Here is a 15,502-nt window from a genome sequence, read left to right on the forward strand (position 1 = left end):
TCTCAAAAAAAGAAAAAAATTAATGGTTTGAGAGTTAGTAGTTTTTCACAATTTTTTTCTTTAGTATAATACATATTTTTTACATATCTTTTCTAGTCATTCTGATTTGTAAGCCGGGGGATGGAATCCAAAACCACATACATTTTTAAAAGGTTATGCAGTCAAGTACAGAATTCACCAGGGGTTAAAATAACTGGCAGACAATATGTGCTTGGGCCTTTATATGGGTGAACAGAGTAGGGTTGAACCCTAGACATCATGCGTATTCTTAGTTGTAGAGCATCCATTTGTGTCATGGGTGCTTTGCATTATCTGCTCTAGTCTTACAGCTGGAAACTGACCTCCGCCTTCCCCCATCCCTTCCTTTTTTAGATCCCTGTCTCCAGAATCTCCCCGATGCTGTACTCTACATCGCAGGTCTCTCCCAGGGCTCGTTTTCCAATCTCCATCACTAGTCCTCACAGAACAGGAGCCAGAACTCTGGCAGACATCAAAGCAAAAGCCCAGTTGGTCAAAGCACAAAGGGCAGCAGCCGCAGCAGCTGCTGCAGCTGCTGCAGCCGCCTCAGTTGGAGGGACCATTCCAGGACCTGGCCCTGGGGGTGGACAAAGTCCAAGAGAGGGTGGTGAAAGGAAAACTGCTGGAGGAGGGAGTGCAGGCTCAGACCCAGTCAGTACAAATGGAAAAGGTCCCATGCTGGAACTGGCCGGAACTGGAAGCAGGGGAGGTACGAGAGAACTTTTACCCTGTGGTCCTCAACCTGAGACCAATACAGCAGGCCAAGCACAGCCTCCTGGTGTCTCTGGAGCACAACTACAGCAAACCTCCTCAGTGCCTACAGAACTTGCCATCAGTGGAGCGTGTACAAGCGTCCCATTACCAGCCCACATAGAAATATCAAACAATGAAAAACCAAACCCCCACAAGGCAACAGCCACAGCAGCCTCTCCTTGCCACTCTCAAGACCTTAGGAGTTGCAGACTTGAGAAAGCTCTGTCTCCAACAGGGCCTCCTCTGATCTCAGGAGCCTCACCTGTTTGTTTTCTAGCTGATGGCACAGTTGAGCCCAAAGCAGGTTCTAATAAGAATGCACCAAAGCCTTCAGCCTTAGCAAAGACAACTGCTTCTGCTCCACTAGATACGACTTCCTCTCCTGTAACATCTTTATTGACAGAAAAACTCCCTGTACCCCAGATCAGTGGAACTGCAACATCTACTGGATCAGCTCCATCTTCAAGCACTTTGCCAGCAGCTTCTAGCCTTAAAACCCTAGGAACTTCTGCAAATATGAATGGACCCATTTCAAGACCAAGTTCTAGTATCCCTGCTAACAACCCTTTAGTTACTCAGCTGCTTCAGGGCAAAGATGTTCCCTTGGAGCAAATTCTGCCCAAACCTCTCACCAAAATTGAAATGAAAACAGTTCCACTGACTACAAAAGAGGAAAAGGGGATAGGGGTATTCCCTGGTGTCAGTGTAACGGAAAGTAGCAGCAGAGAGGAAGGTAACGGCAGGCAGGCCCATCCGGCTGTCCAGCAGCTGGGGAAACCCTTGCAGAGTAAGCAGGTTTCCCAGGTTCCAAGGCCAGTTTTCACTGCTAAGGACCGGAAGGACCCCTGCATTGACACTCACCAGTACCAAGAAGGTCTAAGTAAAACAACACAAGATCAGCTCTTTCAGACTCTTATCCAGAGGGCTCAGAGACAGAGCGTTCTTTCATTTGTACCACCCTCTCAGTTCAACTTTGCTCACTCAGGTTTCCACTTGGAAGATATCTCCACAAGCCAGAAGTTCATGCTGGGTTTTGCTGGCAGAAGGACATCCAAGCCTGCAATGGCAGGTCACTATTTGCTTAATATTTCCACCTATGGCCGGGGTACAGAGAGCGTTAAGAGGACCCATTCTGTAAATCCTGAGGAACGATTTTGTCTAAGTAGCCCCACCGAAGCTTTGAGAATGGGACATGCAGATTGTAAAAACACACCCGGAGAAAGCAGTAGCAGCAAAGAAGATGAGAGTGATGAAGATAGTGGGGGTGATGAACAGGAGCCTGTTTCAGTGAAGGAGGAGCCCTGGGCTTCTCAGAGTTCTGGCAAGCATCCCCACTGTGGGGAGGCTCCATCCACCAATGATTGTTTAGCTAGCAAGAATGGTAAGACTGAGGCACCAGTGAGTGAGCAAACCACTTTAGGCAAGGAGAATTACATATTCTCTAGAGGCCAAACATTTGATGAAAAGACCCTGGCCAGAGATTTTATTCAGGCAGCACATAAACAAATGACACATGCTGTGAGAGGTAAGACAGTATGTAGCAGCCCCGAGCTTTTCAATTCTGCTCTTTCTCTCCCTGCAGACAGTCCCACACATCAGCCTCTACTCCTTCCACCACTGCAAACCCCCAAATTGTATGGTAGCCCCACACAGATAGGGCCAAGCTATAGAGGCATGATCAATGTCTCCACCTCATCAGACATGGACCATAACTCTGCTATACCAGGCAGCCATGTATCTAGCAATGTAGGGGATGTCATGTCATTTTCAGTGACTGTCACTACCATCCCTGCTAGCCAAGCAATGAATCCCAGCAGCCATGGCCAGACAATTCCTGTTCAGACTTTTCCTGATGAGAATAGTATCGAGGACACACCATCAAAATGTTATTGCCGGTTGAAAGCCATGATCATGTGCAAAGGATGTGGAGCTTTCTGCCATGATGATTGCATTGGCCCCTCCAAACTGTGTGTCTCCTGCCTCGTTGTTCGGTAATAAGACTATAGCGAATGTAAATGAGGGAAGGGTAGGCTTAAAAAGTCATGTTCTTGCACCCTTTTTAAAATCACAGAAATAAAGTTTCAGTTGTCTCAAGAGACGTTAATCAGGAATACAGAATGCAGGTCTTTACATTTACAGGAAGAGCACCTTGTATAGTAGGTCTGGGTCAAATAGGACTGAATTGGTGACAAAGTTTGCACTTACAAAATCATGTAAATATGTCACATTTTGTTTTAACATTTTTCAAAGTATTTAGGTAATGATGTATTAACTTTACATTCAGATTTATGTTCCAGTTCTTTTGACTCTGAGAAAAGTTGAATGGTATGCATGGTGAAAGGAAGCTGTCTGCCTCTGGCCTTTCCTGGGGCTATGAAAAGGAAGGTCAGGAAGTGACCACCGTGCTGATTGCCTTCACCAGTTTACTGGTTCAGGTTCTTCACATAGAAGATGGCCTTTGTGGGATTTAGATTCGGGATTGGCTCATCCCTTTACTTTAGGTTGAACCATTTTCTATGGAATTTTCAAAAGATATTACCATTCTAGACAGTGTTTTTGATCCTGACAGTCCTGGTGTAGCTTTGGCTTCCATGAATCTGTACTGTTGTTACGCAGAGCTCTGCAGTTAAGAGGGCTCTACTTCTAAGGGGCTCCTATGTTAGACTAGAATGTACGTGGCAGTGGTTCCAGCAATAATACATTACAACATTGCATCAATCATGGGCTCCCACAAATAGACACATTAGGGGTGTGTGTGTGCGTACGTGTATGTGCGTGCACATGTGTTTGCGAGTGCACGCACGAGTATGTATGTTGAAAAAGGGGGATGAAATTGAAGAAACTGAAACTTTAAGGAATTTGGAAGAGTGGTTTTAACACTGGACAGAAAATATAGTCTTTTCCTATTCTCTCAATCCATTTTTAGGTAGAAAAGGTTTCTAGTGGTTCTTCTGCTTTGGCATCCAGAGCATAAGAGATGGACGCAGCTACCCTATGCCATCCTAGTATAATAATTTTTGTACCCACACACTGTACAAGAAGACAGTTTGCTGTTTTAGAGAGTGAGTCTACTATTTCAGCTGTCAGGACAGCCAGGATGCCTAATGTGAAAGGGTATTGTGAGTGACTAATGGAATATATGGCTGTGAGATTTTGCTATTTTTCTTTCCTTTTGATTTTTTTTTTTTTTTAAATCCTCTCAGCACTCTGGAGACAAAGGCAGACCAGTCTCTGAGTTCAAGGCCAGCCTGATCTTCATAATCCAGGAAAACTGGGCTATCTTAGAAGCCCTGTCTCAAAACAAAAACAAACAAAAAGCTCTAAATAAATAAAAGAAGTTTAAAAAAATACACAAGGGGCTAGAGAGATGGCTCAGCAGTTAAGAGCACTGACTCCTTTTCCAGAGATCCTGAGTTCAATTCCAAGCAACCACATGGTGGCTCACAACCATCTGTAATGGGATCTGATGCCCTCTTCTAGTGTGACAGTGACAGTGTTCTCACATACATAAAATACATAAATCTTTAAAATAAGAAAAACACACGCTTTTAATCTCAGCGCTTGGGAGGAAAGAGGCAGGTGAATCTTATTGGGTTAGGGCCAGTGTGGTTTATAGCAAGCTCCAGGGTATACAGTGAAACACTTGTCTTTAAAAAAAAAAAAAAAAAAAAAAAAAAAAAAAACCAAAATCAAAACCAAAAGCTAGTTACAAATTTTTAAAGAAATACTGTTTAAGTCATAGTTAAAGATGGTTTAAAGAAAAATAGTTCACCAGAATTTAATATTAAATAGTCTGCATTGTTTGATTTCAAGTCTCCTGATTTGAAGTGTGTGGTGTAATATTGCAACCCAGTATAGGTGTATTTCAAAAGCTACTTATAAAACCCAGAACAGTTTAATCTTGTTAATTACATCACATTCCAGATTGGAGAAAGGAGACAATGATGTATCTGCCTGCTTGTGATTTCCCCCCCCTTGGCCACCCTCAGTCCCTGCTCCAAACTCTGTGAAACTCACCCTTCAGCTTTCTTCCCCGCTGTTGTGGACCTAAGCAATTACAGGTTTAAATTCTGTATACAACACTAGTCAAGATAATGTGATATCCTTCCATCTTTCCCCTTTATTTCAGGAGATCCATAGCTTAGAGAAAATGAAGACTGCAAGGATTCAGGGTTAAGAAGTGTGTATGTTCTGAAGTGAAGGACCAGTAGGAAATGAAAGCCAGGATTGTGCTCCCAAAACTTCAGGACATTAGGTAGTCCCCGTGGGACCTTAAAAGACCCATATCTGAGTAGTCTCCCTTGTCTAGCCTGCTGGAAGAGGATGAATGACTCAGAATGGACTTCATGCTGTCAGTGAGTAGTTTGTATTAGTGAGAATAATTTTCCTACTTCCTGCCTTGCTTTCTAGGAAGGCTTTTGCTCCATAGTTCCCTTAATCTGAGAGTGGATAGACAGTAGGAAAGCATTAGGGACTGTCTGGTCCTTCTAAAGAGGAAATAACATTGTTACTCTTCGTGATCCACTGAGGTCATGTAAGTCCTAAGTATTGCTTTTCACTAGATTCCACTAAGTAATATCCAACTAGTTTGCATTTAAAAGTATTCCAAAAGCAGGATTTACCAGCTATTTTTTTAGATTGAAAATATATTAAATTAGAATCCTTTTAGTCTTTGTTTTATTTGAGATGGAAGATGAACATTCATCTTATAAATGGACAGAAAATAAACTAGTCTGCCCCTTTGAGTTTGTCACTCCAGTAACTATTAACACAAATTTTGTCATGGCCTTTCAGTTATTTTACTTTTAACTCCACTCTGAACTGGTTCAATAAGTGCTAAGTTTATTCTTTGGGTGGCAATTTCCTATGAGGTATTAAATATCTGATACGTGATGCTGCTGTGTGCCCCATCCAGCCTTCCTTCAAAGTAGTCTCTGTAAACCGCTGGGATAGTAGTGTGTCATCTCAATGTGATTTTTAAGTGTTCTGAGTTGCCTAAGTAGAACACTCCTTGAATCATAATGTGTTTTTTTGTTTTGTTTATTGAATAATCAGCATTCTTTAGCCCACTAATATGGGGGTAGGGTAGGGAGAAAAGGCACAAATAACCTGGAGTTGTTTGGACTTGGTTCCTTGACTCCTGTGCTCAAGACACTGAAGCTATCTCCCATGTTCTGTGTGAGACTTCTTAAGATCTGGCAAATGAGGGAGTGTTTCTTGAGAGGGAAAGGCTGCCTTTCTATGGGTATAGAGATGTGGATATTTGAGAACCTATCTCAGATGTCAGGTAGTGGACCTCACTGCCTTCCAGGTGAAGGTGTGTTGTCTTACATAGAACGGCCCCCCTAGTTACCATTCTGACTTCTCTATACTGCTTTCCTCCACTTCAGAAAGTCTTCATGAGCTCTTGGTTAAATGGTTTATTATGAGAAGGCTTTCCTCTAGTCATTTTTCTGTGATTTATTTTAGAGCTCATTGTCAATGAGCAGTGTCAGAATTGTTTCCTCCCAGATTTAACAAGGAGAAGAAAGTTTCTTGTTGCTTTACAACAGTGTGTGCTAAGTGCTGAGCTTGGCTATGGGTAGTTTGCAGCTCAATTTATACAACAGTCCAAAGAGACCTTCCAAAACTGACAGGCAGGGACTTTTTCCTATGTGTTTCAATACTATACCTATTGAACAAAGCAGTAGGTAGACATTTCCTAAAGTTGAAGCAGTAGCTTCATAGAGTCTTGGTTACTTTATTTTTTTTAATGCTTTACATTTGATACAAGTATTGAAGATCAATTTAAAAATAACTTTCCAGTAATATATTTTAAGTAATATATATTTTAATATCTATGTAAAAAAGTGACAGTGAAGGACTGAATTTCTCATGTATACTATGTTTAATGGTAGGGTCTCACTGTTAAGGCACAAATTATTTCAAAGGAGTTGTTCTAAAAACACTCAGATTATTTCCCCCCCCCCCCAAAAAATGCAATAATGGGAATGATTTGGGGCTTTTATTTTTTATTTTAAAAGAAAATTGACTTATTTACTACAAACTATTTTTCCCTCTCTGGTGGTAAGGTTTGTACAGACTGGTTTGGTAAATGCTAATTTTTTGTGTCTTTTGCCTTTTTAAAGGAATTGTTAACATTGGAATTGAGGGTATGTACAGAGAAGTTGGTGTCAATGCCATTTAATAAGTCATATTTTTTCACAAATAAGGAAAAATCATTTTAATGAGAATTTTAAGTATTTGCAATAAATATATGTATATAGATTGTATGTATTCATATATTATTTTTCATTTTATTATTACGTAAAAGATAATTAAAGTGAAATTAAAAATCTTGTAGTTTTTGATGAATCTTGAGGTCTAACATCTGAATGTAACATGGGGAAGGGCCCTCAGATAGTTGCCTTATACAGTTATGGGAAGGTCGTCACAGACTGGGAAAGAGTAAATTGAGGAACTTGGCCATAAGTCAGGACAGTATATTTCAGAACTTAAGTAAAAATATGAAAATGTGATAGCTCCTCTCTGTTGTGTTGTCGCCTTCACCTGTGGTTTCCTATTCACCTAACGACACTGGAAGAGTGAGGATAGCAGAGTAGTCCCTGGTAGTATGTGTCTAGTTCCTTCTAGGAAGATAAGGCAATATATTAGGGAAACGGGCTTTTACAGCGATTGATGCTTTGTTACATGTTGGTACCATCACACATTAGGCCCTTGGGATGCTGAAGAACTAACCTCTTGAACATACAGAAGACTTGTTTCTCTCTCCCAGTCATTCTCCAAGGTGAGTTTCATAGTCAAATTCATGTTGTGCTTGACTGATCTGGGCAGGTCAAAACCTAGATCTGTGTTAAGGACACTTGTGCCTTGGTGGTTTCCAAATAATTAGGAAGATGGCTTGTCAAGAACATTTAGGGAAATGAGCAGTGGGCAAATTATTTGAAGTTAAATGTCTTTGTTCCCACACCTGGATTACTCTTGAATCAGAGATAACTCACTGTGGTTGTCAAATAAATGGCTTGGGGATATGATGGGTAGAACAGAATATCCACATAGATGGTCTTGGAAATATACATATCTGGTCTGTAAAATTTGTAATGAAGTTCAGTGATGATAAAAGCCCCACCTGCTCTTTCTCTTGAGTTGTTGTAAAGGCAAATGCCACCAAGCTAGCCTACCTAGGTTTTTAAAAAGTAGCTTGAAGTGTCTAACATCTGAGTTATGTAAAAACATTGAAGTTAGTCTAGTCATCCAAGAGATAGTGTTACAGATGGCAGCTGAAAGAAAGCACTATTTCTAAGTGAGAGTTTTGGGACCATGGAAAAACTCAAGTCACTAAAAGCACTTGCTGCCCAAGCCTAAAGACCTGTCTGCAGGACCCTAACACCCATAGAAGGTGGGTGTTTGTCATATTTGCCTGTAAGACTACCTCTGGGGAGATAAGAGGAAGGCCGATCTTGGAGGTTTCCCAATCATTTAAACTCCAGGTTCAGTAAGAAAAACCTGTCTCAAAAAATAAGGTGGAGCATCTACTGAAAACATTGCCACATGAACCTTTGTCTAACCTTTGTCCGTGTCATGTGCCCATGCAGGCAAGTGCACTGAATTACATAATGTGTACACACACAAAGGAGATTTGTTTACTCTCAGGGAACATCTGCATCATAATTCCTAATCAGGAAGGAAGGAGAAATGTGAAGAACATTAAAATAATTCCCATTCACTTAATAGTATATACTTAATCATTTAGCACACTCACTTTGTAAGCAAAATCCATATTCTTGTAATCCCAGAATCTTAGAAACCTATGCTTATTGCTTTTTACACAAATTTATCTTAATTAACTTTCAGTCAGATTGAACATTTCAAGGCTTTTATATGCAGATCCTGTTACTTAAGTATTGGATACTTAACTATGTGCTCAACCCTGACAAAGTGTTGGCTATGCAAGGATAAGAGAAATCCACTTAGGGCTGGAGAGATGGCTCAGAAAATAAGAGCACTGACTGGTCTTCCAGAGGACCTGAGTTTGCTTCCCAGCAACCACATGGTGACTCACAACCATCTGTAATGGGATCTGATGCCCTCTTCGGTGTGTCTGAAGACAGTTACAGTGTACTCATACATAATTCTTTTTTAAAAAAAGATGACAGCAGCTATTGTGGACTTGAGGTGCCACATTAAGTATATTTTGGGGGAGATTGATGATAGAGATTGATGATAGAGTCTAGATAAACAGTGGGGGTAAATGCAGCTTTAGGGAATTAACATTGTTCTTAATCTTATGTCCTTAGGTCACAGAAAAATGCACTTCATTCCTTTTCCTTAGTCCCAGTTCCTAATTTTTTAGGACTTTCTGTGTGCTAAGAAGTCATAGTTGGTATTTGGCTCTTGAGTTTTCCTTACTACTTGTCTTTGAGCAGATGTTTGTGTTCACAACTTTCTATATGCCAAAAGATGTGCATTTGCTCTTCAAAGAGCTGCTCAGTGTATTTCACCAAGTGATAGTTTTCAGCTCCGACTTTGTGACCTTTTACAGAAGATAGACTACAGACTAAGGAGTGGGTGCTTGCATACACAGTAACATTTACCTTACCCTAGAAGGGGACTTCCCAGAAGGTTCTCAACAACAAAGAAAACCTGAGGAAGCCATATGATTGGATGTGGAGGCCCTCAGTAACTAGATAGATACTCTCATACTTCTTCTTGACACTCAAAGAAAATGAGGAGCAGATATAAAAAAAGTTTGATTTTCATCTTGACTGCAAAATTTAAAGGAACCATTGGGGAGAAAAACAATAAACCTGAGATGTAGTTTTTAAATGGACTTAAACTTTTGAGTTGAATGCTTCACTCTTTTTTAAAAGTACTTTTAAAAAATTGCAGGTTTGCCAGGCAGTGGTGGTGCATGCCTTTAATCCCAGCACTAGGGAGACAGAGGCAGGTGGATTTCTGAGTTTTCGAGGCCAGCCTGATCTACAGAGTAAGTTCCAGGACAGCCAGGGCTATACAGAGAAACCTTGTCTCGAAAAACAAAACAAAAACAAACAAAAAAAAATGCAGGTTTATTTAACATGAGTTGCTATGAGTGTAGCATGGAATTTGGTTTGAGACGTGGACTAAAAGAATACTTTTCTGTAAATTATGACAACTTTTGCCACAAATCAGGGCTTAGGACTGTGTATCTGTATCAGAACTTGTCTGGCTTCATGAACACTGAATTAGGCTAACCTGAGCCAAAACTCAATTTTATTAAATTTAATCACGATTCATCTTTATTAAGTGAGCCTAATTAGAAACTGAATTCACTCATACAAAAACATCTGAAGATATGTTAGAATTTATTTTACACATAGCCTCTGTCCTTCATATGGAACACATGGAATATAAAGTTACTTTTAAAACCAAACTAATATTTTCAGGTAACCTAGAGTTTAGAAATGAAATTGAAGATTCATCTTCAAGGTAGCAGCTCTTTTCTGCTTAGGTTAACATAGGACGACTTCAGTATTTACCTGCTGAACCCTGTATGTCATCATTTTAATATCCAAGTCCAGTTCTCCCATAGACTCATACCAACTCAATGGAGAAAAGGGTGTGGTCACATGACTGAACCCAGCAGTTGGCAAGTGAAGGCTAGAAGATGAGTCCAAAGTCATCTTCACCTATAGCAAATTCAAGGCCATATCCGGCTCCATAGGACCCTGCCTCAATAGAGTGGGAATGATCAGACTTGTTCCCGGGAAAGGTCTAGTACATGACAAATGAATCTCGAAGTTAAAAAGTCTCTGTAGCCATCAGTGCTTTGATGTGTTTTCAGAACTCCTAATGGAGCGAGTTCCTGCAACACACCTTTCACCAGCATCAAGAGAATCAGAATGGAAGAGATGAGTTTAGTGTTAGTCTTATGGACTGGAATCTGTGCACGTAGGCCTTAGCACTTTGACACATGAACAGTCTGCCTTTCAACTCCATACCATCTTCTGTCCTCTCACTTTCTACTCTCCCCTTTATTGGTACCATAGATGCTGTTTTCTTACAAGTCGAATGTATGATAATGGTTCTGTCTTAATGACTTATGTTGAATAAAGGCATACGATTTTACTCTAGTTGTTGTGCCTTTTCTTTCTGAAGGAATGGAACATGTGATAGATGGCTTACCTGCTGCCTGACCTTTTCCTGGTTCATCACTAAACTAATGTTTCTTTACAAGACATTCAAAAGGATTTTAGGAACTTAATTTCAGCCCAAGTATGTCTTTCAAAAACATTTAGCCAGGCAGTGGTGGCGCATGCCTTTAATCCCAGCACTTGGGAAGCAGAGACAGGCAGATTTCTGAGTTCAAGGCCAGTCTGGTCTACAGAGTGAGTTCCAGGACAGCCAGGGCTACACAGAGAAACCCTGTCTCAAAAAAACCCAATGTGTGTGTGTGTACGTATATATGTATATATACATATATGTATATGTGTATCTATCTATCTATCTATCTACACACATATACACTTGGTAATATGTTGAACCTTGAAGATATTCCTAGGAAACAAGTCAGACACAAAATAAGACAATTACTGCACAATTCCAGGAATGTGAAACTCCCAGAATAGGAGTGAAAGGATGGAAGAAAATGGGAGTTCTGTGTTTAATGGTTTACGAGAAATATAAAAACTTGCGATGTGGTTGTAGAATAGTTTTGATTGGCTGGGCTGTGGTGGCGCACGCCTTTAATCCCAGCACTTGGGAGGCAGGGGCAGGCGAATTTCTGAGTTGGAGGCCAGCCTGGTCTATAGAGTGAGTTCCAGGACAGCCAGGGCTATACAGAGAAACACTGTCTCGCAAAACCAAAAAAAAAAAAAAAGTTTTGATTGTCAAATTGGTATGATGTAGCATTAACCAGGAAGAGAGTCTCAGCGAGGACTTATCTTGACTATGTTGGTCTGTGTACATGTTTCTAAAAATTGAGTTGAGGGAAGTCTCACCTTGAATGTGGATGCCACCATTCCCCGTGCTGACTATTGCTTGCCCGCATTATTTGTTCTTTGTTCCTAATCACAGATGTGATGTGACCAAGTCCTGCAACCTTCTGCTGCTGTAACTTCCTTTCCCTCCTAGGTTGCTTTTATCAGGATGCTTTAATATAACAATACAAAACAAAACTAATACAGTAGGTTCGTGCATGATCCCTAAGTGATCATTCCTATATTGTGTGTGTGATAACCTTTTTGACATATATGCACACATGTGTACTCCTTGTATGTGCATGCAGAAGCCAGAGGAAGAAGTTGGGTGTCCTGCTGTCAGTTTGTCATGTCTCGCTGAACCTGGAGCTAGGATGGCAGCTAGCAAACCCTAAGTGATCTTCCTATCTCTGTCCCCACCATCACCAGAGCGATGGCGTTTGATAGCTGTTATTACTAGTTTTCATTTCAGCATACATTTCTTTTGGCCTTGTCTGGTCTTTTGTTTTGTTTTTTGTTCCCAGTGCTAAGTATTGAACCTAAAGTCCTTCCAGGTAAGCATTCTACCACTGAGCAGTGTCTGTCTCTAACCCCTCAGCTCAGTTGTTTGACATTCATCTGTGTTGTCAAGTATCTAAAAAGCTGATTCCTTTATTACTGGTCACTGTAGGGCTCCGGGCGTGGAGAAATAAAGGGGTAGGAGAGACCTACATCCCGCCACAGCTTAGAGACCCTGGGCAGACAGACGCGGAAAACTGCTGTATGTGCTCTCTACACAGCTGGATGGGCGTCTAGCCTTGAGAAGCCACTAGCTCCAGTCTTCCGGGGTGGGAGGGAGCAGTCCGGGGTCCCAGGGCCTCATGGAGATCAAGGACCACAGGTTCTAGATCTTGGGCATCGCAGGGCATCGCAAGACATCGCTGGACACCTGGAAGAGCTGAGAATGGGTGGGGGCTCTGGGGTGTAGTGACCCTGGAATGAAAGGAAATGAGAGGGGCGGGGAGAAGTCACTCGGTGGTTCCCTCGCAGGCAAAAGTCTTTGGTCCAGTCTCGCTCTTAAGGCTGGAAATGCTGGAAGGCCTTCCTGTGGGAGATTAGATGCAGCTCTTTAGGAGAAGGTCTAATCCATTGCTCTATCACTGTGAGTCTAGGTGAAAGAAGGCAGTCCATAATTTTAAGGCATTTTATTGTAGAAATCGAGAGAGAACTTCAGCTAGGGTAATAATATTGGCCTCTTGTGTTTCCTGGAGAATTCTTATTGTGAAAATCCCCAATGTCACACGTGTCCTTTTGGGAAGGTGAAATCTCTGGATCAGGCCTCCTTAGTTTTCTCTGATTTTTCTTCTCTTGAGTTACACCAATTTCTGGCCAGTAGGGGGAGCACAGTCAAGCTCTTTTCACAAGAAGGTTTGAATGGTTACACAATGGTTTTATTTGTTTAAAGAACACTTTTATATTTGTAAGTGATTTGTTAATGACCCCTTTCATTTTGGTTTAGAGAAGGTAGACGTGAGACAGGCCCAGAGAGGGAAGATAAGATGCCTAGAGAAGCCCACTGCAGGTTAGATGGGTGAAGGGAAATTCAGTTTTATCAGAGATAAAGTTCAGGAAGTCACCCTGGAGCTAACTGTCAGTAATTAACTCATAGGGAGGGGAACTGGGAGCTTGCATAGAATGTGAGAGCATTCTTTGAGCAAACAATTTTGATCTTTGAAACATAATCAGAACTAAAATCATTCAAACAGGACCTCCTTCTCAGAGAAGTGAAAGATCAAAATTCCCAGCCTAACTTTCACATTGCTTCTGAAATTCATATGTTGAGGGCTGTCCCCCATTCCAGGATGGAGCAGAAGCCAAGATATTCTCCCTCATTTCAGGGTTAATTTGGTTATGTTGAGTCAATAAGAAGAATCCTAAATTTGCAATGAGAACCCTAAAATGTTTTGTTTTAAAGAATTATCTATTTATTTTATGTACATGAGCATACTTCAGACACACCAGAAGAGGACATCAGATCCCATTACAGATGATTGTGAGCCACCATGTGGTTCCTGGGAATCGAACTCAGGACCTCTGGAAGAACAGTCAGTGCTCTTAACTACTGGGCCACCTCTCCAGCCTGTCGCCCATGTTACCATCTTGGATTGGGGTAGTTAACTCTGTTGATGAAAGAATTAAAAGCCAGGAGGTGGCTGTGAAGTAATAAAGTGAAAAACAAAGCTGTAGAAACAAGGTTCTGGGAATATAGAAACCAAGTTTTTGAGAATATAGAAACCAAGTTCTGGGAATGTAGAAATAAAGTAAAATAAGGGGGCCATGTTCCAATTCCTGGAAAGCAGCAGGCAGTGTGGAAACAAAGTTTTACAAAAGCAAGCATCAGCTTCAGACACTGAGAAGTTGTGTTTCAGAGATAGCCAAGGACATGCTGTAAAAACAAAGTTTTGGTGGTCAGAATGTTGAGACAAAATGACCAGGCCATTCTGACTAAGCTAAGTAAAGACAAACAGAAATAACTGTTCTTGAAAGGACCCCCCCCCCCCCAACCTCTCCCTGTGGTGAATTTCGGAAAAGACCACAACCGTCACCCTGACCTTGCTGATGACAATCCCTCCTACCACCTAGTTACTCAGCCCCTTCCCAGGGACTTTTCAAGACCAGGTGCAGAGCTGGATAGGGAAGTTGGCTGACTAAGCCAAGAACAGCCCCCTGAGCAAGCCAACCAATGCCTGATGAGATCCTTTGTCCTGTGTTCCACCAACCAGAGTAAGCCAGCTAGCCCTGTTGCTGAGGACTGCCCTCTGCAAAGTATAAAAGATGTGTGCTTTCTGAGTTCAGGGTTGTCTTACCTTGCATGGCTGAGCAACCCCACGTGCATTGGCCACACACGTTGGATCAATAAGCCTCATGTTATTGCAGCGATCTATTGTCAATCTGTGTTCTCTGGGTTGAGCCAAGATTACAACAGCTCACCCTTTAATGTGGACACTAGGGAGACAAAGGCAGGTGGATCTCTGGGAGTTGGATACTAGCCAGGGCTACTTATTGAGACTGTCTAAAAATTAAAATTAAAAAAAAATCAAGGTCTAGTATTTATGATGCTGTACAAATGTGGTAAAAACGTTTTCTTTTTAATTGTTTTTTTCTTAAAGCAAAGTGATTAACCACAAAGTCAGAAAGATAATGACATCTATATTGGAGAGAGTCCCTTGGGTTTTAAAGGGAAGGGTTTCAAATTACCTTCCAGTTCTTATCTAGGTGAGGACATTCTACAGGTTAAACATGACAACTACAGTTGTTCTTTATTTTGTAGTACTAGGAATTGGATTGAACTCACATGCTAGGCAGGAGCTCTACCACTGAAGCATATACAAAGTTCTTTTAAATTATTTTTTACATTGAGATAGGGTCTTGAAAATTCTCCCAGGCTGGTCTCCTCCCTCAATTTCTTTCTTTTGAAAATTTAAAGGTTTTAATTTTACTTTTCTTTGATGTATATGGGTGTTTTGTCTGCATGCATGTCTGTATACTGTATTATATACTACCTGTGGAGGTCAGAAGAGGGCATTAGTTTCCCTAGAATTGTAGTTATAGCCAGTTGTGAGCCACCACATAGGAGTCAGCTTTTGTCAACTGAGTCTCTCCAGCCTTGCTCAGTTTCTTGAATAGCTGGGTTGCAGCCCTTTGCCATCAGGCCCAGCTAAAGTATATTTCATATGTTATCGACATACTTTACCACACAATATTGTAAATCTACTAATATTATGATAATACAC

At 41.2% G+C, this 15,502-nt stretch overlaps 1 protein-coding gene across 7 annotated transcripts in view; it reads left to right on the plus strand.

Moving 5' to 3' along the window:
* The window catches only part of Asxl2 (ASXL transcriptional regulator 2), a 96,244-nt gene extending 85,364 nt beyond the window's left edge, over positions 1 to 10,880 (plus strand). For all 7 annotated transcript variants that reach the window (XM_031357343.1, XM_031357341.1, XM_031357342.1 and 4 more), the window contains one exon: positions 373 to 10,880. In XM_031357343.1, the coding sequence (XP_031213203.1) occupies positions 373 to 2,766 (2,394 nt within the window). In that variant the 3' untranslated portion in view covers positions 2,767 to 10,880. The remainder of the gene's footprint in view (positions 1 to 372) is intronic.
* The last annotated feature ends 4,622 nt before the right edge of the window (positions 10,881 to 15,502 follow it).

This window comes from Mastomys coucha, unplaced genomic scaffold (genome assembly GCF_008632895.1).
Source record: "Mastomys coucha isolate ucsf_1 unplaced genomic scaffold, UCSF_Mcou_1 pScaffold6, whole genome shotgun sequence".
NCBI lineage: Eukaryota > Metazoa > Chordata > Mammalia > Rodentia > Muridae > Mastomys > Mastomys coucha.